Genomic DNA, 24,463 nt, shown 5'->3' on the forward strand with positions numbered 1-24,463 from the left:
CAGAAGACTCAAAAACGAACACAGCAAAGAGCAAAAGCTTATGCTGTATGCTCGACTGATGGATAGTTAAGATTTTCCAAATTAAGTTGATTAAATTTAATTATATTAATTCGAAAGTGTTTTGCCAATTAAAGAATTTGGGTCTTATCCCAGGGTTTTTCGACCCCCAAATCTTTAAATCTCAGCAAAGTGTTCGGACTACAAGCAATATTTTGATAAAATGGAAGTGTTTATGTGTGAGCATCAACCACTGGAAAAAATCAATTTCATCTATACAGAAACATAATTAAAACAAAAGAAAGTTAAGCTCCTAAAAAGATTGCGATCAGTTTTAATTGAAAACATGACTGAAAAATCGAACAAAAAATCCATTTTATATAATTCGGAGTCAACATCTTGTGTTGATGGGGATTTAAGTAAATCCGAGGAGTTGTCAAAGGTATCTACAGACGCACAAAAATCTCAATGTGAGAAAAAATCTACTGATGCAGATTCCTGGATAGACCAAAAGAAAGGATTAGATCCCCAGCTCTCTAGATTTGCTGATTACTTTGTTATATGTGGCTTGGATTTGGATACGGGACTGGAACCGGATCGTTTTGCTGGTGAGTGGAAGAGTATGGACTATTAAATTTGTGTTGATCAAATAAGTTATATTATTTTGAAAACTATCACAGCACAAAACAGTTGTGCACGTCATCACCTTGGACCTTATAAGATGCATAGATCAGAAAAGACTTTCTTAACGTTCAATGCGTGAGAATTTATTTGTAGATATGAATTTGGGATATGTATCTCAATCTTCAATAATTTATGTCTGGTTTGTGTGCTTTAGTAACTCTTTTTAACAACAACTGCTGTGTGTGAAGGATCTAGGTATTCAATATTGTTGGGTATTTTGTACTTTCTGCATACCTAATTAACATGAACCTTGTTCTGTAAATGAGAGAAAGAAGAATGTAAGATATAAACTAAAAGGCCATAAAGAGATACGTATAATTGTGAAGGCAAAATATATGGATATAATTGATCTTCAAGGCAAAGGGAAATAAACATAGAATGCTATAACTTTCTACACTTGCAGAAAAATATTCGGCTTGTGTTTGCATTCATACTTATACCTACATAGGTACACTTTTATATAAATGTCCAAAGCGAACAATTTACTAGTGAAATTGTTGCTTTTTTAGCAATATTTCATAATACCTATATCAATGAATGAAAATTAAAAACCATAATAAAATTTATGTTCAATGAGGTATGTAGGTACATATTATATTACACATAAAAAAAAACAGTAAAAGGTCCGTAGTAAAAAATCAGGCTTCAGAGATGAAATGCAAGAGAGGAATACATTGCGAAAATAAATATTTTTCTATTCAGCAAGAACACAACAAATATTCTAATTGGTTACCTTGTTAGGAATGAATTTTTCGAAAATTCAATGACATTTCCTAGCGCTTAAAAAATAAAACTAATACTAATAGGTACTTAATTAAAAACAAAAACAGTTAATAGCTGAAAATAAAAGTAACAAATTGTTCTCTAAAATGAGCTCTACAGTGCCTTTTGAGCGATAGTCGACCAACAATTAATAAAACTCAATTCTAGTATTTTCTTAAACTTGCATCAGCTTTCGATCTCTCAAATTCCTCTTTGCTGTACTTTCAAAAAAATTAAAGAACGTTGTTAGTTTTAGTTCACTGATAAATTTCTTTTCAGGAGACAACTTGCACTGCTCACCATTGGATAGAGCTTACAAAAGCAAACCACTTGCCCACTATCCTGAAAATGTTGCATGGAATCCATTTGATTCTCATGGAATATGCATGGTAATTATAATATTTAAAATTAAAATATAGTTTTGTACAATAACCGACTGTTGACTTACAATTTAAGCTCTCATTGCCCCAAGGACTACGATTTAGGACACAAAAAAATGATTTAGATCCGAAATTTCATTCATTTGCAACGACTCGAGAGGATGGAAAGCGGTGCCATGGATTTAGCTTGATATTTTTTGAAGAAGTGAGGAATAGAAACATTTGCAGTGCAATGCACACTTTGCAGGTATTTTTTTAGCGTTAAAAGTCCCCAGTAGCTACTTTCTTTATTATAAATTTAAGGCAATGTTTATAACTGAGCTTTCTAATGGACAAAATACGATGAATCTTCGTCGAGTGAGAGAAAGTCCTGTGAGCAAATCGCTACCAAGACATTTTAAAGTGGCTGGACAAGCTCCGCAGTCGGCTTTAAGTTATTACGAAATAACAAAGGATAAACTGTACGTGGCGAAAAGCATATCTCTTATATGTCAATTTCCATACGCGTTTGCTGCAGAAATATTTCTTAAGAATCTTTACAGGTAAGTTTAATTGCTCTTTTTTGCAAACAAAATTGATACAAAAAATACTTGCAAAAGATGTCTTCCTCGACAAACTGGTGCCGGACTGAGTCTCGAATCATACGTGTACAATATTTTATATGAAGTGATATTACCAAAACCCGGAAAATCTATAAGAATATACTTGCCCCCTGAAGAACCGCAATTGTCGCCTACAGCTTTGGTGCTTCAACGTCCGGTGCCAAATGAGGAACTTCCACTGTTGGATTTTTCCTTGCGATTGCTTTTTACGTATCTGGGAGTAGAATGTGTTATTCAACTCCTTACATGTGTGCTGCTTGAAAATCAAATACTACTTCGTTCTAACGGTAAATAAATCGAAAATATTTCAGGAGAAAAAAACCAACACCTTAATTGTTTTATAATTTTCAGATTATCAAAAGTTAATGGTTGTTGGCGAGTGTATTACTTCTATAATATTTCCATTCAAATGGCCTCACGTTTATGCCCCTATTCTACCTGCAGCTCTTCACCATTTTTTAGACGCACCAGTGCCATTTGTTATGGGACTCCATGCTGATTGCGAAGCAAATACGAAAGTTGGATCAGAGGCTTCGCTCTGTTATGTAGATATTGACAAAAAAGTCATTCAGCTTCCAGAAGAATTGCCCGTTTTTCCTCACAAAAATGATTTTATAGCAGAAATAATATCGGTGCTTGATAAATTTAATATTGATCGAGATAAAAGTTTAGAGCCGAACATACGAAATGGCACGATTAGTTGCAGCAGACGAAGCGAATTTGATGGTATGACATCAAGTTGCACTTTGCCGTCTGGAATGCAAGCCAGACGTAAACAAATCATATATGAAGCTCTAGCGACTCATGAATCAAATAGCCACCCCCACGTAGAGTATCAGCCCCTTATTGCACATCCCAGGCTTGAGCATGTTCCCCGAGTTACGGACTTCCTAAAACGCAAGAGCGGTGTGAAATCGGATATGAGTGTAGATACTACTGATTCTATGCCTCAAAACTGTCGCAAGCATAAGGAAACATCTCCGCCACCAGTTAGTCTTCAAGAAGAATACAATGAAGACCAAAGAATAAATAACTCTGTGCGAGAAATTTTCTTAAATAGATTTGTTCAAATGTTTGCAGCCTATGAACACTTTGTTATCTATCCAAACCAAGAAAAAAGCGAATGGTTATCAAACAGGGAGTCCTTGCAAAATTTCGACAAGTCTTCTTTTCTTTCAGACCAACCAGAACACCATATCGCTTTCTTATCCAGGTTTTTAGAATCTCAAATGTTTGCCACTCTTATTGATAATAAAATTATCTCTGTGTGGGAAACAGATCCGGATCCAAATTTAAAGTTATTTGATAGCCGAATTAAATTGCTTAGGTAAGGAATTCAAATATCTTTACAATGTAATGGATTTTGACTTATTTATAGAAAGAGACATGGAGGTGAAAGTATGATCCGTGCAACAAGCTATGAACCTTGTGTGCTCAGCCAAAAAACCCAGCAAATCCTTGAAAAGAGGCTCAACACAGTTGACATGGAGGTGACGCCACCCAGTGAAATTTTATCAAATAGACCAGCGTACTTTCGAAGTTTTCCTATTTTAGAGAAATCGGTTCTAAATCAGGAGTGCACTTCGAGGTAGAATAAACGTTAAACGCGGATTTCAAGTCGCTTTATTTATTTTGGTTTCATTTGTGTATGCTTTGAAAAGAATAGATGAAAAGTGTTTGGTTAGATTTAGTTTTACTTTATGATTTTCTAATCCTCTTTTATTTTACATTTTTAGATGCGATTTCGATCTTTATTATAGGTTTGATTAGTGTCAAAATTGTAAATACTTTTTTATGAATATTCAATTTATGTAACAACATAAACATAGCTTTATCTAATAACTTGTTGAACTTACAAGTTGATATTATGTTCTTCAAGTGTCTTGAGTAAAAAAAAACTGCATGTTTTGTGAAAATAAATTCAAATTAAAAATGTTAAATGTTTGTTTTCGAGCATTTGTCCGTTCCGAGCATATTTATGTTTATATATTAAAAAAAAAACATTCTTACAATTGCTGCAAGGAAAATATTTCAAATTTTCAGAGGTAACAGTTTACGTCGTGTAAAAAATGGCACGAATTGGCGTGCAAAAGATATTCCTTTGGATGTTAAACCAACTTCGAGTCGAAACTCTGCAAATCTATCTACTACAGAAATGAGTCCGTCCTTGATTGCTCAAGCCAATTGGACTTTTGTGGAACGTCTATTGAAGGTTCGAAAGGATACCCAATTTTAAAAATTCTCTTAAAAATAATTAATATTATTTTAGGACATAAAAGCAAAAACAAAACGTATGCTCCTCGAGAAGATGGGAAACGAAGCTGTAGCGCTTGGTCTGAAAGGAGATGGCTCTTCAAGTGGTGTTGAAGAAAATACTCTTATAGCATCACTTTGTGATTTGCTTGAGAAAGTCTGGTCACATGGACTACAAAACAAACAAGGAAAATCTGCACTCTGGTCGCATTTGCATGCTTATCTTGAATTACAGGAAACTCGTAATCCTTCAAATACCATTTTGAGTAACAGTTACCTTACTACAACCCCAGGTAAGCTAAATATGTACAAAAAAAAAAAACAAATGTAAATTCTAAGCCACACTTCATTTGATTAAGATTTAAGATTTATTTGTCCTTAAATGTAAATACACTTGAAAACAAACAAAAAGCCACTGATTTCTGGAGTCAGTTCAAGTCGAAAATCTTAGAGATTTTTTTGCCATTTTCGTTTTCTTTTCGGTTAACGGATAACGGATTTACTGATGTTTGGTCTCTTTTATTTAACTATCTATGCCTTCGCTAAACTGTAATCGTTTTTTTTTTTTAATTTAAAAGTATGGAATTGAGCTTTTAAATTAAAATTAAAAAAAGGAAGCGAAAACGCGAAAATAACTTTTAAGATTCTTAACTTAAAATGAGCTTTAGCCAGTGGATGTCTAACACTGAATATATCAAATTACTTAATAAATCGAAGAAGGCCCATTTTTTATTGATATTCAAATCTGATCATGTACATGTATTCAAAATAAAGAGAATTAACGCAAAATCAATTTTTTAGCACTAGCATGGAGCGTTATGAGGAAAAGAATGGATTGTAGGTCATATTTATATTTTTACTTGTAGAATAGTCTTGTTATTTACTCTAAAAATGTGTGTGTTTATTTTAAATGTTATTTTTTGTTTACTTATCATTCTATTTATCGTGGTTGACACCGTTTTTAAGATATTAAAAATTCATTATTTTTTAATTTTGTGTAAAATAGTTCGATTGTGTTATTTATTTTTTAAGTTTATAAAAGTATACCTTAATTTTGGCTATATCTTGGTTAATTTTTCAATAAATTGATACATGATAATTGCATTGAATTAGATCTGTCTACTATTCGAGTTGAACCGGAGTCTCCACAAAGCCCTAACCGAAGCAGGTCACGAGATCGAAAAAATTCTGTGGCAGCTGAGCAACTTTGCACCTTACCAGAATCTATTGAGTTCGACATTAAGTAAGTTTAATTGGAAAAAATTAACAGTGGTGCTCCTTTCTGACTGATCTGTCTCCTTTTATATTTACTAGAAATGTCCTAGCAATGACTGATATAAAAACACATATAGGCTACACTCGAGCTTGGGTCCGACTGTCTTTGGAAAAAAAACTTTTGTCTCGACATTTTCGAACACTGTTATCAGAACAAACTTTATTAAGATCGTTGTACAAAAGATCGGCATTTTTGCGTTGCGAAGAGGAAAAAGAGCAGTTTCTTTATCACTTATTGACCCTTAACACTGTTGACTATTGCTCCTTCACTAATACGTATCCTAATTCAAGTAAATTATTGATTATTTTATCAGTTTGTTCCAAATTCTGGTTAACATTTGTTGTTTAGAACTGCCTTATCGCGTGGTCATTTTTCCATCGAGAAAATATGGGAGTTATAAAACTTCAAGTGGTGTTTGGATTCGCATTTCTGGTACTTTGACAGAAACTCAGTGCATACCAGTTCCCAAAGGTGCACTTGAATTTATTTTTCACGTAAGATTAGCATGCTATTCCTTTTTACTCTTATGTTATTGGTTACTCCCATAGTATAAAAACATCGGCATTCTTACGACTATGCGCATTGGACATGATAATTCTGGGCCCTCCAATAAATGGCTGGTTGATCTTGTGGTTATTCGCAATGAGGTGACAGGGCACACCTACAAGTATAATGAAATAATTTATCATATTGCAAATAATTAAATACTTACTATTTTGAAAATAGATTTCCTTGTGGGCGGTGGCTCGGAAAAGGTGTCGATGACGATTCCACAGAAAGACTGCTGGTCGGTCATCGTGTTTTGGAAAATGTTGATAATGTTGAACTTATGCAAGAATGCGGAACACCTCCTAGAGCTCGAAGCCCTAGTATTCAGAGGATTGAACTTTCTTCTTCAGAAATTCAAAATAAATTGGGCACTTGTGTCAATGTTGTTGTGAAGTGGCACTATAAACCCAGTCGAGAAAGAGATGTTGGATCACTAACAAATCTTTTGTGTGGTGAAGAAGGATTGGTAAAATGCTTGGAGCAAGTGTTTTTGTATGGATTCCGTTCGTCTCGTTTTTTTAGTCGAAATATTTACATATGGGATTTTCTTCGTAAGTTGTACTTTAAAAAATGGAATACATACTTCAGAACTTTGTTTTTAGTTAAATGTAAAGAGCATTTCGAAGCAAACATACAACAACAGGAACAAACTACGCAGACTAATGAACCAGCTAACCGAGTTCATAATGCTTCCCAAAGGAATGAAATGGCGGTCGTATGGCGTTACTATGTTCACTTGCTTAATGAAATTAACGCAGCTGGAAATACTCTTGGCAAAGATGGAAAATTTCAACTGTTCATTTGTCTAAGTTTAAGGTAAGGTTTTGAAGGAAAAATTAAGACTGACAGTAAAACCTCTTTTATTTCAGAGATCATCTTTTAACACGTGTTTTCGTACCCCTGTCGCTCACCAAAGCCACACAAGAAATGTATGATGAAGAAAGTTTTTTTAAACGAAAGGGACTTTTAACATTTTTAGTGCATATACTGGAGCCTCTCGACGATTTTCATATAGTTTTGGAGAACACAATTACAAAAGGAATATCTCCACAACTATAGTTCACTCTTAATACTCGAAGAATTGTCTCGTATACAATCTAATACTCTTAGAATAAGCCAGCAACACACAGCTGATACAATTATTGTAACGATAAGTTTGTGGTTTTTGTTAGCATTTATAAAAAAAGTGCAACTAGCTCTAGTCGTTGAAAAGTTATCAATAAGTTAAATTGATTTGTTGGTGTTAACTATACAAATTTATCTCTCTAGAATTCCAAAGACTATGTAATAATGTGAATATATTATGTGCATATATATATATATATATATTTATTTTGTTTCAATTTTATTGCAAGAACATTGAGATTAGGTATGCAGAATTGTGATACCTGCTCCATTATTTTTTCTAAAAATTGTATCATTAACTCCCGGACCGGATATGACTTTGTGAACACTTTTCCATACTATTTTATTGAGTATTAAATATCTTTTTTTTTAAGCAATAGTGAGGAGAATTATTTCAAAGAAATTATAATTTAATGATATCGTCTAAATATGTTCGTAAAGATAAGATTACATCCAGAATGTATGTATCAAGCTTAAACTAAAAAGTCGAATCCCAAATCAAAATTTCCCGGCGGATTTTTTTAGAAATGTTCCAATAATATAGGATAATCTAATTGTGAAATCTATCAGCTACATGTGTATGTTCTAGAAGTCGAAACTAAGAAAAAAAGGGTTCTCATTTCTATCGATTTCAAGAATTTTTTAGAATCACTTTGAGTGAAATTAAAAACGTCCTATCATGTTTCACACTTAACCTCATTCTTTCAACATATTACATACAATTACTTAAATTTAAGGAAATTTCGATTATTTTGAATTAACATTGTCAAAAGGTAAGATTATTTTGACTGAAATTCAATCTTTTGATTTGCTGCCTAACCAAAAAAACTTTTAGAAATTTAAATCGTAAAAAAGTATTATCTATCTAAATGTTACGCATACATCTTAAAAGAGACAAAATAAAAGATCTTAAATAGATTGCAACTGTTATGTTAGACACATGTAATTCGAAAACAATGGTAACACTTCAGTTAACAATACTTGTCTAGTTGAATTTAAAAACTGTTATATGTCCATGATTTGGCATACATTTTAGATAACTTAAACCTCAATTCCTTCCGATTTATTGAATATAATATTCTATAAGAACCGCGATTTTTGATTTTGTTGAGCGAAATAACATGTTGTAAGATTGATAAAAGGGAGTTATAACTGTTAGTGCCTAGGAACTAGAGAAGGTATTCTAATCAAATACCTCATAAGCATCAGAGTCAGTCAGCTTCCTGCAATTATCAAAGTTAATTTAGCAAAAATGAGTACAGTCCTCGAAATAAGAGTTAAGTTTATTTAAGATAAATAACATACACATTTTTTGCTGGATAATACCACTACTATAGACAAAGTAAATCACTACATCATTTGTAGAAAGAAAAAGTAGGCAGTTAATTCCCTTTCAGAACCCGATAATCTTTTTTACGTGGTAAGGGCGTATCAAAGTATTAAATTTTGGGCTATATGTTATTGTACTTATTGTTCAGCACATATCAAAAAGTATGCAATACATAGATAACGAGCCTTATGGAATTCGGAAACGTTTGGTCCATAGGTGTAGATATAATATACAGTGTCGAGCATAAGTCATGGTACTTAAAGTGCCATGTCATTAAAAGCTTTGAAAGAAAAGAAAACTTAAGGACTTAATTTTCATGCATCAAGTTATTTATTATGAATTCAAGTTATTTATTCTTTGTTTTACCAATAGAAAAAATTCAAAAACAAATTCTATTTTCTAGCAAAAAATAATAAAACCTTGAAATCTATGAAAAAAGTAGTGCAAAAGTCTAGGTACTTCTGCACTTTACTAGTTTTAAATGTTTAAATTTGTAACGGTCCTGTTGGCTTTGTTTTTTTTTACACCTTATTCTTTGTTTTACCAATAGAAAAAATTCAAAAACAAATTCTATTTTCTAGCAAAAAATAATAAAACCTTGAAATCTATGAAAAAAGTAGTGCAAAAGTCTAGGTACTTCTGCACTTTACTAGTTTTAAATGTTTAAATTTGTAACGGTCCTGTTGGCTTTGTTTTTTTTTACATGAAGCTTGTAATATGACATGTGTGTGTCAATCTGTACAAAGCGATCGGTCGTGCAGGTTAAGGTTACAGAAATTTTGTTTTTTAAGACCAAAAAAGCGATGGTTAGAAAAGAATTAACGGCAAATGAGCGTCAAATTATTATTAATTGCCATGAGCAAGGTAAAAGTTATGCGGATATTAATAAAATAGTTGGACGACCCAAATCTACCATACAAGATGTGATTAACCGTTACAATAGAGAAAACCGAATCGAAAATAAAGTCAGGTCTGGTCGTCCGCGCAAGCTTACAGAAAGAGATGAACGAAAAATCGCGAGTATAATAAAAAAAGATCCATTCAAAAGTGCTCCAAAGATGATACAGATATACAGATTAGTTTAAATAAAACAGTTTCTCCGTGGACATTTGCAAGATCGCTCCAGAGATCTGGGTTTAAGTCGTGCACACCTCGTAAAAAGCCGTTCGTAAGTGAAATAAATAAAAAGAAAAGACTGGACTTTGCAAAGAATTATAAAAATAAATCAAATACATTTTGGACAACGTAATATTCTCCGATGAATCGAAATTCAACATTTTTGGCTCAGATGGGCGGATTAAAGTGTGGAGAAAACAAGGCGAAGCCTTGAATTCTAAAAACACAATTAAAACTGTGAAACACGGTGGCGGTGGTGTAATGGTATGGGGGTGTATGTCATCCAGTGGTGTCGGGAATTTGACAATAATTGATGGAATTATGAATAAGGAGGTTTATTTGAACATCTTAAAACAAAACTTACAACAAAGTGCAGAGAAACTTGGGATCGTAGACACATATTACTTCCAACAGGATAACGATCCCAAGCATACGGCTACAAATGTAAAGTTGTGGTTCTCCTACAACACGCCCTACATGCTAGTTACACCCCCCCCCCAAAAAAAATCTTAACCCTATTATGGGATATTTTAGAGAAACGACATCGAAAACACAATATAACGAGCAAAACCCACCTTAAAGAGCTCCCGGTATCAGAATGGCAATTAATAAGGTCAGATGTCACGCGAAAACTTGTGAACTCTATGCCAAATCGTTTAAAAGAGGTTATTAGGCTCAAAGGTTTTCCCACAAAATATTAGGTAATTATATTCTTAACATAAAACATTCGAAACCGAATCAAATTCTTTTGTCCTTCTAGGGTACCAAGACTTTTTTGCACTATTGTTGTTAGGGACTAATACTTTTATTTTAACTTTTTTAAAATCCTTGAAGGATATTTTTCTGTTTTCTTGTGTTAATTTGTTAAATAAACTTAAACTTGAATAAATTGAAAATTGTGTCTTTATATCATTTACACAACTCATTTTTCAAGAATACCTACACGGGTACCAAGACTTTTGCTCGACACTGTATATAATATATATAAATGAGTTATGACGTGTCTTATTGTAAGTTAAAATTAGCTCCTCTATAAATTGCTAATTTAATTTTTTCTTATAAGCATAATACGAATCCGCTACAAAAAATATTTTTTTTTAAATTCATTACGGCGATAATGTTTGTTTTGGCATGCCTTTTCAAATTCGCTTCTTTTAATGTTTTTTTTTAAAGAAAGAAATGAAGTTTATTTGAGCAAAATAAAAATTCAAATTTTAATGTCATTTACAGATTATATGAGGCACTCATGAGTATAAAAAGTTGTCAAATGTCGAAAATATATACATATTTTGCCTTACGACTCCTTGTATCTCTAGGCACATTTAATTACTTCAGTTTTTTTGTTTCTCTATCACAAAATATCAATTCAATTTTTTTAAGATTATTTTCGTTTTATAAAAAAAAAACATTGACTTTTAAATGGCTATGCTGTTGAAATCTATTTTATACCTTGTTTGTTAGTTAAATATGGATTTTATTCACTTACAACTTCTTAACTGTATTAAATTCTTAAAGGAACTTATTGCAATCGATTCGATGAAGTAACCATAATCACCGTATAGACTTGAAGAATTTTATGTCTGTTTTAACTAAAATATTTTAACTTACTTACATAAACATACAAACAGTTTTCACTGGTCGAAAATTATTTATTGTTTTTGTTTCGTTTTCAAACTATCCTTAACGACGCTTTCAAAGCTTATCGATCTCCTAATAACAAATTTACAAAGTTTCAATTTGTAAATATCTTTATCTATCACGGCCATCCTGCAATATGCAGCGCTCTTGATGCTTTTCTTTACAAGTTTTGGTTCTTATACACAAAACCAATCATTTCAAATTTATAAGTTAAAAATGTATTTTGAATCCGATTTAATATATGAAAACGTTATATTGAATCAATATTAATTACATTATGTAAATTTGATCATCAAAAATAATAAACATTTAACAATTAAAAGAATATGGAACAAAACAAGTAACAATTATAACTTTTTCAGCAATTTGAATCAATACAAACAAAATTAATTTGATTTCAGCCATAATCATCACAAATATTCGCATTCCCAGTTTGTTTTTAAATCTTTGAATTTAAAACAACCAATTTTGCTATCACGCAATAATAAAATTTTATCATGTTTTAATGCAAAAGCTTTAAAATATTCACCATTAAGAACACCTTCGACTTTAACCTTGTCTATTGCACCAACAACTTCAAAAGTTACAATAACTCATAGGCAATCTTTAACTTGTCTATTGTACCAACAACTTCAAAGTTACAATTGCTCAGAGGCAAACTTAAGCTTGTCTATTGTAACAACAACTTCAAAAGGGGGGTTTCAAACACTAACAAATGAAACTTTAAATCCTTACTATAGCTCAGGGGCAATCTTTAGCTTGTCTATTGTAGCAAACAACTTCAATAGTGGTTTTTCAAAAATTAACCAATTAATCTTTAAATCCTTACAATAGCACAGATGCAATCTTTAGCATGTCTATTACATAGTTTAAACCAAAACTTTTAAATGAAACATATTATAACTTAAACAGACCACTAATTTCTCAATTAGGAATTCAAATAAAATTACCTTTAAATCTAGCGATCAACATCATCTTATAACCGGTCCGGTATTCCTATTACTTCTTGGTATTGAACATCTAGCTTGGACTTCCGATTCTGATTGTTTTTATCAACAACCTTCGTTCCTATTTCTAGCCGTATTGGCTCAGTTTTGTTTCGATCAAATCTAAACTTCATTTTAGTTAGATTTTTTTAAATTCTCTTATCGGCTAATTCTCTAACCGAAATAATATCATCATACTCTGGTTCCAAATTTAACTGAGAAAATAAAATCACAACTTGTGGTGTTCTGTCATTTATTCCTGTTAGTATTTTTGAAGGTGATAATTTGTTGTCTTATTGATTGTTGTGTTCAACGTCAGTTGTATTCGACTTATGTAGGTAAGTCGTCCATTCTATGTTAATATCAAAATTAGTTCTTAAAAGATTTGCAACCATGTCAACATATCGTTCTAATTGACCATTTGCTGTGATTATTCCTGAAGTAATCATATGGTGTTCAATTCCATATGATAAACACATTTTCTTTAAGTCATCACATGCAAAATTTGTTCCTTTGTCACTGATAACTTTCAAAAGCACTCCAAATAAAAATATAAAATCTATAATACATTGTATTGTATGTGATGCTTGCAACATTTGCAATAGACGTAGAGCTACAACTCCTTCTGATTTTGGAACAAAAGGACCCTTACAAATACATTAACTACACATGATTCTATACATTTTCTGACATTCCTTGCCATCTACGGCATCCGAAAATGTTCTCTCATTTTCAAAATAGTTTTTTCCCAACCTATAGGGCAAATTCCTTCATGATATTTTCTAATAAAAAACAATCGACATTTTTGAGGCGTATAACTTATCGCCTTTTTTATCTTTTCAAATATAAATCAAATACCAAATTAAAAATCTTGTATATAAATCCATCTTCGTGCAATTCTTGGCATTAAATCACGGTCATCTTTTGATGCAATTGTAACAACGGTTCTTTGCATTAATTGGTTGACAATATATAACGTAGCTTTTGCACATTCTTGACTCCAATTAAATTCAAAATTATTTTTAATAAGTCGTGTAATACAATGAGTTTTTGTACTTAACTCCGGAATAAATTTACGAGAATAGCTTTCTAGACCCACAAACTGTCTGACTTGTCTCACATTTGTTGGAGATAGGGCTAAAATAAATTCATCTTAAAGTTTAGGTCACTTATCCATTTGCATATTGTAATTATGCAGTCTCGTCAACCTGAGTACCTGTTTTTTTGTCCATGCCACTCAATTATAGAACACTTTACCAAAAACGAACAGAAGCATCATTAAAGCGAACACATTCAAAAACCGTCTTTTTAAACACTTGGCCAGTAATACTTAAGCAAAAAGAATACAAATTAATATTTTTAATTTGTATTAACTTAAACTTAAAATTAAATAATTGTATGTATATCTTGCTTTGTTATATATTTTCGAACATTCTTAAATATTTTAAAGCCTTCACATATAATAAGATTGTAATCTTAATGTGAAATTTTCATTAATAAATACGAAAATACGAAAGATCAACTCGCTTTACGCCTTTTCAACACTTGTTGATATAATAACTATATCATCAATATAAACCAATGCAATTTTACTTTTTATTTCATTCCTTATGTCGTAATCCATTGCTCGCTGAAAAACTACAGAAGAATTTGATAGTCCAAAAGGCATTCTTAAGAGTTCAAAATGCCCTTCAGAAGTCACAAATGATTTTTGCCATTGATTCTTCATCTATAGGAATCTGACAAAATCCCGGTGCCATGTCCAAAGACAAAAAATGTATTCCCAGTTAATTGATCTAAATAATCATCTATTCTTGTCAATAAATAACGGTCTTTAATTGTTATTTTATGTAAAGCACGAGCATCGACACATATCCGATGATTACCATTCTTTTTTGAACTATGTAATATAACAGGGCTAGCAAAAGGCGAGTAACTATCTCAACAACCAATAACAAATCGAACAATCATATCTTCAGGAATTTCAAATGGTAACGGGAGGATTTGAGAAAAATGTTTTCCCACCGCGACAACATACATAGCACTTGCAAAGGTATGAATCAACGACAAAAGCAAATATACCCATTGATAATGCAGAAACCAGATTTTTCAAAAAAGAGGCTCTAGCTCTTTCCAATAATGCAGATTGTATTCTACACGAGTCAGAGTCGAAGACATGAAAGCTATTCATTAATTTTTTTTGTCTATCATTATCTGCTTTTAAATTGATTTAATTTTCCTAATCGTTCTGAACAGCAATCTCCTAAACACCACTTGCCCGACCTTTATTCTTTTTCCTTTCTCATTCCAAGACTCCTAATACCTGGATTTTCCTTCCAATTGTTTCTTCAGAAACATTTCGAACTTTTTTCTCGGCAACAATTCTTTCTTGCATTTTCTCTAGGACAATTCCTAATTGATTGATGATGTATCCCACTTCTGATAAAAATGCCTAGAAAACCCTTCTTTATAATTTGCTGTCGAAAGGGGTTTTGAAAAAATGTCTACGTCGTATTTAAATAACAACGACACGATTCTAGAAAAGCTACGATGAGAATGCCCCAATTCTCATCGCTTCACTTTTCACTAGACGAAAATTATTTATTGGTTTTGTTTTGTTTTCAAACAATCCTTAACGACGTTTTTAAAGCTTGTAAATGCATACGTATAATATTTACATTAATATTATACTCTTGCAGGATTTATTAGAAATTAGAGTCATTGATTAGATGTAAAATATTTGAGCAGGATAATAATAAAACTAATCAACAATAAAATATTTAGTTTGGTGATTTGTGCGAATCACAATAGATTAACCCGATGAGTGTAAAACAATGATTACTTTGAATTCGTCTAGACGATATTAAAGACTTGAAAGCAGATCAAGTTTCTAATCTTGACTTGTTCAGCTGACAAAAATTGCATTCAAATTAACACAACTTTTTGGAATGATATATCGGTTTGGAAAGTCGTGTCTTAAGGAATTTAAGAAAAATCCAAAAGGCTTCAAGATTGCAAAATAAGAAGCCTCGCTAATTGGATGATAATCAGAACTCCATAATCATACGCATATTTTAAATGGTGATTTTTTAGCTATTATCAACACCACACTCCACAGGTTTAAACAAGTGACACACGCTTCGTGTTTTGTTTCACTGTCAAACATCTTCAGTCTGGTCTATAATTTAACCATGAATCGTCTTACAAACGAACAACGCTTGCAAATTATTGAATTTTAGTAACAAATTGCGTGCTCTGTTAAGAAAGTTCATCGCGTAGGTACGTGAATAAGCATAACTGTCGATTTTGGAGTGAATATCATGCAGAAGCATTGCAAGAGCTACCAATGCATCCAGGAAAAGTTACAGTTTGGTGCGGTTTATGGGCTGGTGGCATCATTGGACCGTACTTCTTCAACGATTTTTTGTTGTTGTAGCAAAATATAAATACTTTATTAAATATGTCAGAATTGCAAAATTTACATAGATATGGTTATAAACTACATTACTAGTGACAATTAACATTTTTTTTTTTAAATACGTTTTGATTGAAATTTAAATTAACTCGAAGGAAAAACTACAACAAAACCTTTATTCAAAATAATAACTATAATAATACAATAATTTATCGGCTTAAAAGAGATGAGAGAATCAATTAAGGTATATGTACCAGTAGTTATTTTGCAATTAATAGTTAAGTATGTATGCTCAATAATTACAAAATCAGTCTTATATTCAACAAAAAATAGTATCAGCTAAAATAACTTAAGAAATAAAGAAATAAATAATTTAATAAATAAATAAATTATTAAATTAATAAATAAATATAAATATATATATATATATGTATATATGTAAATAACTAAATAAATCAATACATAACTTAATAATTAAATAAATTCACAAATAAAAAAACTAAATAATAAACGAGCAAAACAAGTTAAATAAATAAACAGATGCATATAAAAAGAACTGCACATAAAATGAAAAGAGAAAAATACTTATGTATAAAATCAACAGGTGAACAGGAATTTAAGGAAGTATATCAAATATAATTAAGTAAACAAAATTATCAAATAACAGATAGGTTTTTAATAAATATAAAGTTGACTGTAATAAATACACGTACATATACTCGTATATCAGTTATAAAATCAAATTTGATATAAGTGAATTATCAGAAGATTCACAAGAGAATTTGTATTTTTCACACAATTTATGAATTATTGCCTGCACAAAATCAATGTTTGTTATGATGTGCAATTCATAAGTGGAAAAATGCCACTGTAGATTTAACATCATCTTCAATAATTTAATTTGGCTTTTTTGAAGTCTTCAAATGTGTCGTTTTGCACATTTTCCCCAAGCTGGTGACCCATAAAACATAAAAGCTTGAAATATGGATTTGAAAATTATGAGTTTATTTTTGTTGCTTAGTTTGGACCGTTCGTCGATTTATGAATGCATAGAGAATTTTAATAGTTAGATTAACTTTTTTAATTATTTGTTGCATATGTATTCCAAAAGTGAGTTTTTCATCAAAGGAATTCCTAGATATTTAGCGCTTTTTTCCCAGTTTACAGTAGAGCCACCAATTTGAATATTGTTGCTTAGTAAGAGGTATTGAAGTACTCTTGTATTGTATTTAAATCAAATTGCAGGTTGGTTTCTATTACGGAACCAACTGAATCTGATGCATAAATACAGGTATACAGATGCGAAAATAAGATGTGAATAAAATGTATAAGATCAAACCAAGAACTGATTCATGAGGAGCATCAGCTTAATATTATACATTTCAGACAAACAATTGTTTGCAAAAAGTTGAATTTTCTTGAACTAAGAACAGATTTTATTATCTTAATAAGATACATTGGAAAGTTTATTATTAATAGTTTGTGTATGAGGCCATTATGCCAACAGTATCAAATGCCTTTTCATTGTCTAGGTGGACCATTCCAGTACTTCTTTCTATCGAAAAATTACTTTTCAGATCTTTCGTTTTTCTGTGAACTTGATGTACAGTACTGTGAAAAGTTCTGAACCCAAATTGTTCGGCAGGCAAAAAGCTGTTTTGGTTAATTAGACATAGCAATTTTATTTTTTTTTTCAAAGCATTTGCTTAGTAAGTGAATCACTGGCTTTAGGATAGGTATTATATTTGCAGTTCTCCATTGTAATGGGAAATATCCTCATTTAAAACAACAATGAAACAATTTTGTTAAAAATACTATGCCAGATTTTGGAAATTTTTTTAAATACATATTCCTTAGATTGTCAAATCCTATTGCCTTTCTAGTTTTTAGTGTTGACAATATAGTTTGGGCAAACAACATTATTATTTTCTTCAATTAAATTTGTATTTTTTGTGTTTAATGTTGAGGAAATAAAACTCTGGTTACAATTCTATAATAATTCAAGTTTTCTTTATTAATTAAAAATACGTCTTACTCTAAGCTGAGGTTGAAGGAGAAGACCCAGTCTGATCTATATCAAAATGGATGTCCCTCGGAAATCTAAGTATTTGGTATAATTTCTAAGTTGTACCAACTTAAATAAATAAAAGGCATTACCATACAATTGATTAAATTTTAATATACAATTATAAATATTTAAATATACTACAATATTTCCCTTCTTTTAACAAAAGTTTTCTCCCAAAAAATTACATTCAATTATTGATGGATTTTAATCGTTCACATCTTCTAAGCCGCGATGGCCACTTCCATCTAGTACGGTCTCTTTGTTTGTAATTTGTTGAAATAGAACTTTTTACATTTGTATTATTTTCTTTACACAATTGTTCATCTTTACCTAAGGGGTCAACAACCCTTGGCAATGGATCCACCCTTGGGTGATGCTTATCATTCAAATTTGATTTTCTTATTTGATTTGTATGAACAAGTTTGATAACATCATTGACTTTAATTAACATGGTTTTATTACTTAATATTTTCATTATAATTCCAGGAATCCATTTAATAAAATTATTACGGAAATGATTCAGAAATAAAATTTTATCTCCTATTTTATAACAATTTTTTGACTTTTGATTCTCATTTTTAAGTAAAGCATTTGACTCATTAATCTTACACTTATTCTCCTTTTTTAAATTACAATTTTTATCAACAAAATTATTTTGTTTTTTGTCATTCACAATATCCAACTTAGTTTTAGTTTTGTAAGAGAAAATCAATTCCGCAGGAGTTCTATTTGTCGGTGATGTTGGTGTATTCCTTTGGTTGAACAAAAACTTGGAAATCATCGTGGAAATATCTAATTTTTCATTTTCCAAATAAAATTTTTTCAAAGCCTTCTTAACCGTTTGTACATTTCTCTCAGCAGAACCATTACTCTGAGGGTGATAAGGTGGAGATTTCGTTACCTTTATGTCATTTACCCTACAAAATTTTATAAATTCATATGCCCCAAAAGAAGGCCCATTATCAGACACAATTTCACACGGCAATCCAAAAATTGCAAACATCTTCTCTAACCTACTTATTAAATTTGATGCATTCGTATTTTTCATCAGAACTACATCTACGAATTTTGAAAATGAGTCAACCACAATTAAAAATTTAAATTTTAAAAACTGAAAGAAGTCTAAATGAATCCTTTGAAATGGATACTCTGACTTTGGCCATGGACTGAAACTTCCCCTTGGAACATTTGCAGTTGACTGACATTGTGGGCATTGCTGTACTACCTTAGCAATATCTTCATCGATCATATGCCACCACACATATCCCCGAGCTAAACACTTCATTTTAACAACACCAGCATGATTCATTCCATGTATTATGTTAAGAACAGATTTTTGAAGTTGTAAAGGTATTACTACTCGGTTGCCATAAAATATACTTTGATTTTCTGTCGATAAACTATTTCGCTTTCGAAAATATGGTGCAATATCATCGCTTATACTTTTTGGCCAATCATGATGAAATACATATTCAAAGACTTTTTTAAGAATTGGATCTGCTTGCGATTTCTTTGCTACTTCCTGGCTATTAATATTCAATTCTTCTGAGCAATTTTTTATCATATTTACAATTTTTACTTCCTCTATACCAGTTGTACCTTCTAATAGTAGCCTTGAACATGCATCGGCATTTGCCATCAAGGAACCTTTCCTGTATTCTACTCTGTAATCATACATTGAAAGTATAATTGCCCACCTTTGTAGCCTTGCAGCAGCAACACCTGACATACCCTTCTTTGGATTAAAAATTTCTCTTAGAGCTTGATGATCCGACACAATTAAAAATTCTTTACCGTAAAGATATTTATGAAATTTTTTGACAGCAAACACTATTGCCAACGCCTCCTTATGGAGTTGGGAGTAGTTTTTTCCGCAGAAGATAAAGTACTTGAAATAAACATCACCGGTTTTTCTACTCCATCACATATATGTGACATCACTGCACCCACTCCATAGGGGCTAGCATCTGTCACTACCACAATAGGTTTTTTCGGATCATACAATTCTAAATTTTTGTTATTTGACAAAAGGTATTTTGACTTTTGAAATGCGTTCTGACATTCTGGGGACCATATAAACTCGCTTCCTTTCTTAAGCAAACCATATAATTCTTTCAGTTGACTTGATAAGTTTGGTATAAACTTGCTATAATAATTTAACATACCAAGATATGACTGCAGCTGTTGCACGTTTTTCGGTGCTGGAGCATCAACAACTGCTTTTATTTTTTCGTTATTTGGAGAAATCGAGCCATTAGAGAGACTGTGACCTAAATAATCCACTATTTCGACAAAAAATTTACACTTTTTGGATTAATTTGAACATTATGTTCACTGAGTTTATTTAATACTCTTAACAAATTTGTGTGGCAATCCTCCTGATCTACACCTCCTACTAAAATGTCATCTATAAAACAAAAAACATTCGGTAAACCTTTCAAAATTCGATCCATGACGGATTGGAAAGCTGATGGAGCATTCTTTAGCCCTCCTGGACAACGCACAAATCTTAAAAGACCCATAAAAGTATTTATTGTAAGCAATTCTACACAAGCCTTTGATACAACTTATTGTTGGTACGCTCCAGAAAGATCTATTATGCAAAAAACTCTGCATTCAGACCGAGATGCAAAGATATCTTTAATTTTTTAAGAGGATAATGTTGCGTGACTATATTTTTGTTCAAAGTTAACCTAAAATCAACACATATTCTAACCTCTCCAGACGATTTTGGAACACAAACGATTGGACTAGCCCATAAACTATACTTTACTGGCACCAGGGCTCCTATACTGATTAATCGATTTAACTCTTCTCTGACTTTGTCTTTAATACGAAAAGGCACCTCGTACGGCTTGTGAAATACTGGGACCACATTTTCTTTAAGAATAATGTCCATCTCGAATCCTTTAATTGACTGATTCGGCTGAGGATCAATTATGTTCTTAAAATCTTTTCTAATGACTTCTAGTTATTTATCATTTGACACTTTTTTAACAACTTTTAACTCACTGATATCCAGATTTCCAAATAATTTTGTTCTCCAGTCAGGCACCAAAACATCCAACCAACTTCTGCCTAACAGCGGTTTAAATTCTCGATTAGCTTCAATGACAATTAACTCCAATTCATACATTTTATCGTGACACTTCACTTGGACTTTGATTTTCCCTTTGCATGTTAATTTCTGACCTGTAACTGAACATAAATCTACAATACATGGTTCTAATTTAATTTTTGAGAACAAATTATTATACTCTCCTAGTCCGATTAATGAAGAACAAGCTCCAGTATCCACCTCCATACACAGCAGCTGGTTCTCTACCTTTATCGAAAATAAAGCGTGCTCAGCTGACTTTACTGAATTGATCTGGTCCACATCAATGATCTGATCAACCACATTTATTTTGGACTGCGCTTTTGTTTTTTTATTCCTGCATACAATTGACGTGTGCCCCAATCGATTACATGTAAAACATTTCCAATTGATTGCAGGGCAAGTACTTGGATTATGCTGCCGTCCACAGCGATGACAATTTACTTTTTTGTGGGTATACTTTGCCTGATGATCCATGCGCTTTTCCTTTTTGTTTGAGTCTTTTTTGGTGGAACCTGACGATGATGACTGCTGAAAGACTCTGTGACAACCTTCTGCCGACTGATTTGGACGAATAGCATGTGCTTCTTTTCTTGACATTTCCATATTGAGCCCAAGTTCACAACACTCTTCGAAATTTAACTTTGAATTATTTAATAATTGCCGCTGAATATCTTCAGACATGATTCCAGCAATAAAACGATCGGTAAGAGCATCGTCTAAAGCTCTTGACTTAAGTTGAACCGGAGACATGATTTCGGGCTCTTGGAAATCTTTACAGCACTTTGTCGATGTTTTTACTACTAAAGGCAAATCCTCCAAAAAATTGCCAAAACCACATGTCGAAGCCAGAGATTTAAGACGAATGATAAATTCTGTGATGCTCTCTCCTTCACGTTGAAATGCTTTGTTAAACTTATAACGCTCAGCTCGTATGTTGACTCTTGGTGCGAAGTGGTCTCGCAATGCACTTACCAATTTATCAAATGAAATATCATTTGGCTTTTTTGGTTGAACTAAATTTTTTAGAATTGCATACGTATTTTTTCCTATTAGACTTAAGAGAATAAGTGCCTTTCTTTCTTCTTTTATTTCATTTAGTTGAAAATATATTCGTAATCGATCTTCATACGATTCGAAGTCTTCACCAGGTTCATATTCCTCTAATTTTCCCAATGACTGAGATGACATTATGCACGTGTTTGATTTTTCCGTACTTTGACACAATTTGACACAAAAAAATTATTATTTTCTGTTTTGTCTTTTAATCCTCGTCGCCACTTTTGTGTTTAATGTTGAGGAAATAAAACTCTGGTTACAATTCTATAATAATTCAAGTTTTCTTTATTAAGTAAAAATACGTCTTACTCTAAGCTGAGGTTGAAGGAGAAGACCCAGTCTGATCTATATCAAAATGGATGTCCCTCGGAAATCTAAGTATTTGGTATAATTTCTAAGTTGTACCAACTTAAATAAATAAAAGGCATTACCATACAATTGATTAAATTTTAGTATACAATTATAAATATTTAAATATACTACAGTATTTACTAAACTTATGGATGAATTGACTGCAGATTAAAATGTAGTATTACAATAAGACACTAAATGGTTTACATGAAAAGTATGCGCTAAAGCGTTTGCTTTTTCAGAACTTGTCACCATTAACGAATTACCAACTTTTAGGGCGGGAATAATCGGTTTCTTTTTATTAATATTCCAGAAGGATTTACTAGAATCTTGTAGTTGTAAAGTCTTGTAATTTACGATTCCAACAGTTATTTTTAAAATTGTTTATAGAATCTTTAATTAAGACATTGGGAGTTTTAACTTCTGAGAGAAGGTTAAGATCTCTATTTCTCATCCATCTCGTCCTTAATCTGTTCCTAACTTTAATCATTTCAATGATATTACGAGGTAGTTGAATTGGATTACCTCCTCGTATAGTTTTCTTTGGTACGGATTCATTAACGCATTCAATAATGATGATGCGAATCGTAACGTAATTGTGAATGGTAAGCGCCACCGTGAGATGATATCCAACTTTTGTTTGCCCAAAATGCAAGAACTTGGCTTGCATGACATGAGGTTTCAACAAGGCGTTGCCATATGCCACACAGCACGTGTAACAATTTGCTTATTGATAGGCGAGTTCGGTGAACATTTAGTTTCACGTTCGAGACCAGTCAATTGGCCGCCTAGATCGTGCGATTTAACGATTTATACTATTTTTTTGTGGGGATATGTTAAAGCTCATTTCTATAGAGACAAGCCCGCTTCAATTGAAGCATTGGAAGACAACATTGGAGCATTTATTAGTGAGATACCGGCCGAAATGTTGGACTGAGCGGATGGACCATTTGAGGCGCAGTCAAGGTCAAAGTTTGTATGAAATAATGTTCATTTAATATTAAATAATATAGACCGTACTATCGATTCAAATAAATATTTCATGCATTTTTCTGAATTGTATGTGTTTTTTTTTACTTTCCTATAGCTCTTATAAAATCACCCGTTATAAATCCCTTTTCATTCTTAACACATTTTAAAAGAATTTGTTAAAATTGAAGATATTTGTTTAAAACTGCAATATATATTGTAAGATTGTTCGACATATGTATGTACATTCTTAATAGAAATTCCTTCAAAACTATACTTAAATCCATTGATGATTATCTTGTAGTCCCAGCAAAAACTTTAAGATTCAATTTATTAATATGTTAAAGCTCATTTCTATAGAGACAAGCCCGCTTCAATTGAAGCATTGGAAGACAACATTGGAGCATTTATTAGTGAGATACCGGCCGAAATGTTGGACTGAGCGGATGGACCATTTGAGGCGCAGTCAAGGTCAAAGTTTGTATGAAATAATGTTCATTTAATATTAAATAATATAGACCGTACTATCGATTCAAATAAATATTTCATGCATTTTTCTGAATTGTATGTGTTTTTTTTTACTTTCCTATAGCTCTTATAAAATCACCCGTTATAAATCCCTTTTCATTCTTAACACATTTTAAAAGAATTTGTTAAAATTGAAGATATTTGTTTAAAACTGCAATATATATTGTAAGATTGTTCGACATATGTATGTACATTCTTAATAGAAATTCCTTCAAAACTATACTTAAATCCATTGATGATTATCTTGTAGTCCCAGCAAAAACTTTAAGATTCAATTT

General features: G+C 31.7%; 1 protein-coding gene across 2 annotated transcripts; it reads left to right on the forward strand.

Moving 5' to 3' along the window:
• The first annotated feature begins 8 nt into the window (after positions 1-8).
• LOC129943008 (DENN domain-containing protein 5B) lies at positions 9-7,831 on the forward strand. Of its 2 annotated transcripts, XM_056052212.1 has the most exons (17): positions 9-605; positions 1,723-1,832; positions 1,900-2,070; positions 2,127-2,365; positions 2,423-2,712; positions 2,777-3,752; positions 3,804-4,013; positions 4,469-4,637; positions 4,695-4,971; positions 5,480-5,515; positions 5,792-5,921; positions 5,993-6,243; positions 6,303-6,448; positions 6,503-6,621; positions 6,681-7,054; positions 7,106-7,319; positions 7,373-7,831. In XM_056052212.1, the coding sequence occupies exons 1-17, from the start codon at positions 344-346 to the stop codon at positions 7,560-7,562; spliced, it is 4,164 nt and encodes a 1,387-aa protein (XP_055908187.1). In that variant the 5' UTR covers positions 9-343; the 3' UTR covers positions 7,563-7,831. The 2 variants fall into 2 exon arrangements, with proteins under 2 accessions (XP_055908187.1, XP_055908188.1); XM_056052213.1 differs by lacking the exon at positions 5,480-5,515.
• Positions 7,832-24,463: the final 16,632 nt, after the last annotated feature.

This window comes from Eupeodes corollae, chromosome 1 (genome assembly GCF_945859685.1).
Source record: "Eupeodes corollae chromosome 1, idEupCoro1.1, whole genome shotgun sequence".
Taxonomy (NCBI): Eukaryota; Metazoa; Arthropoda; class Insecta; order Diptera; family Syrphidae; genus Eupeodes; species Eupeodes corollae.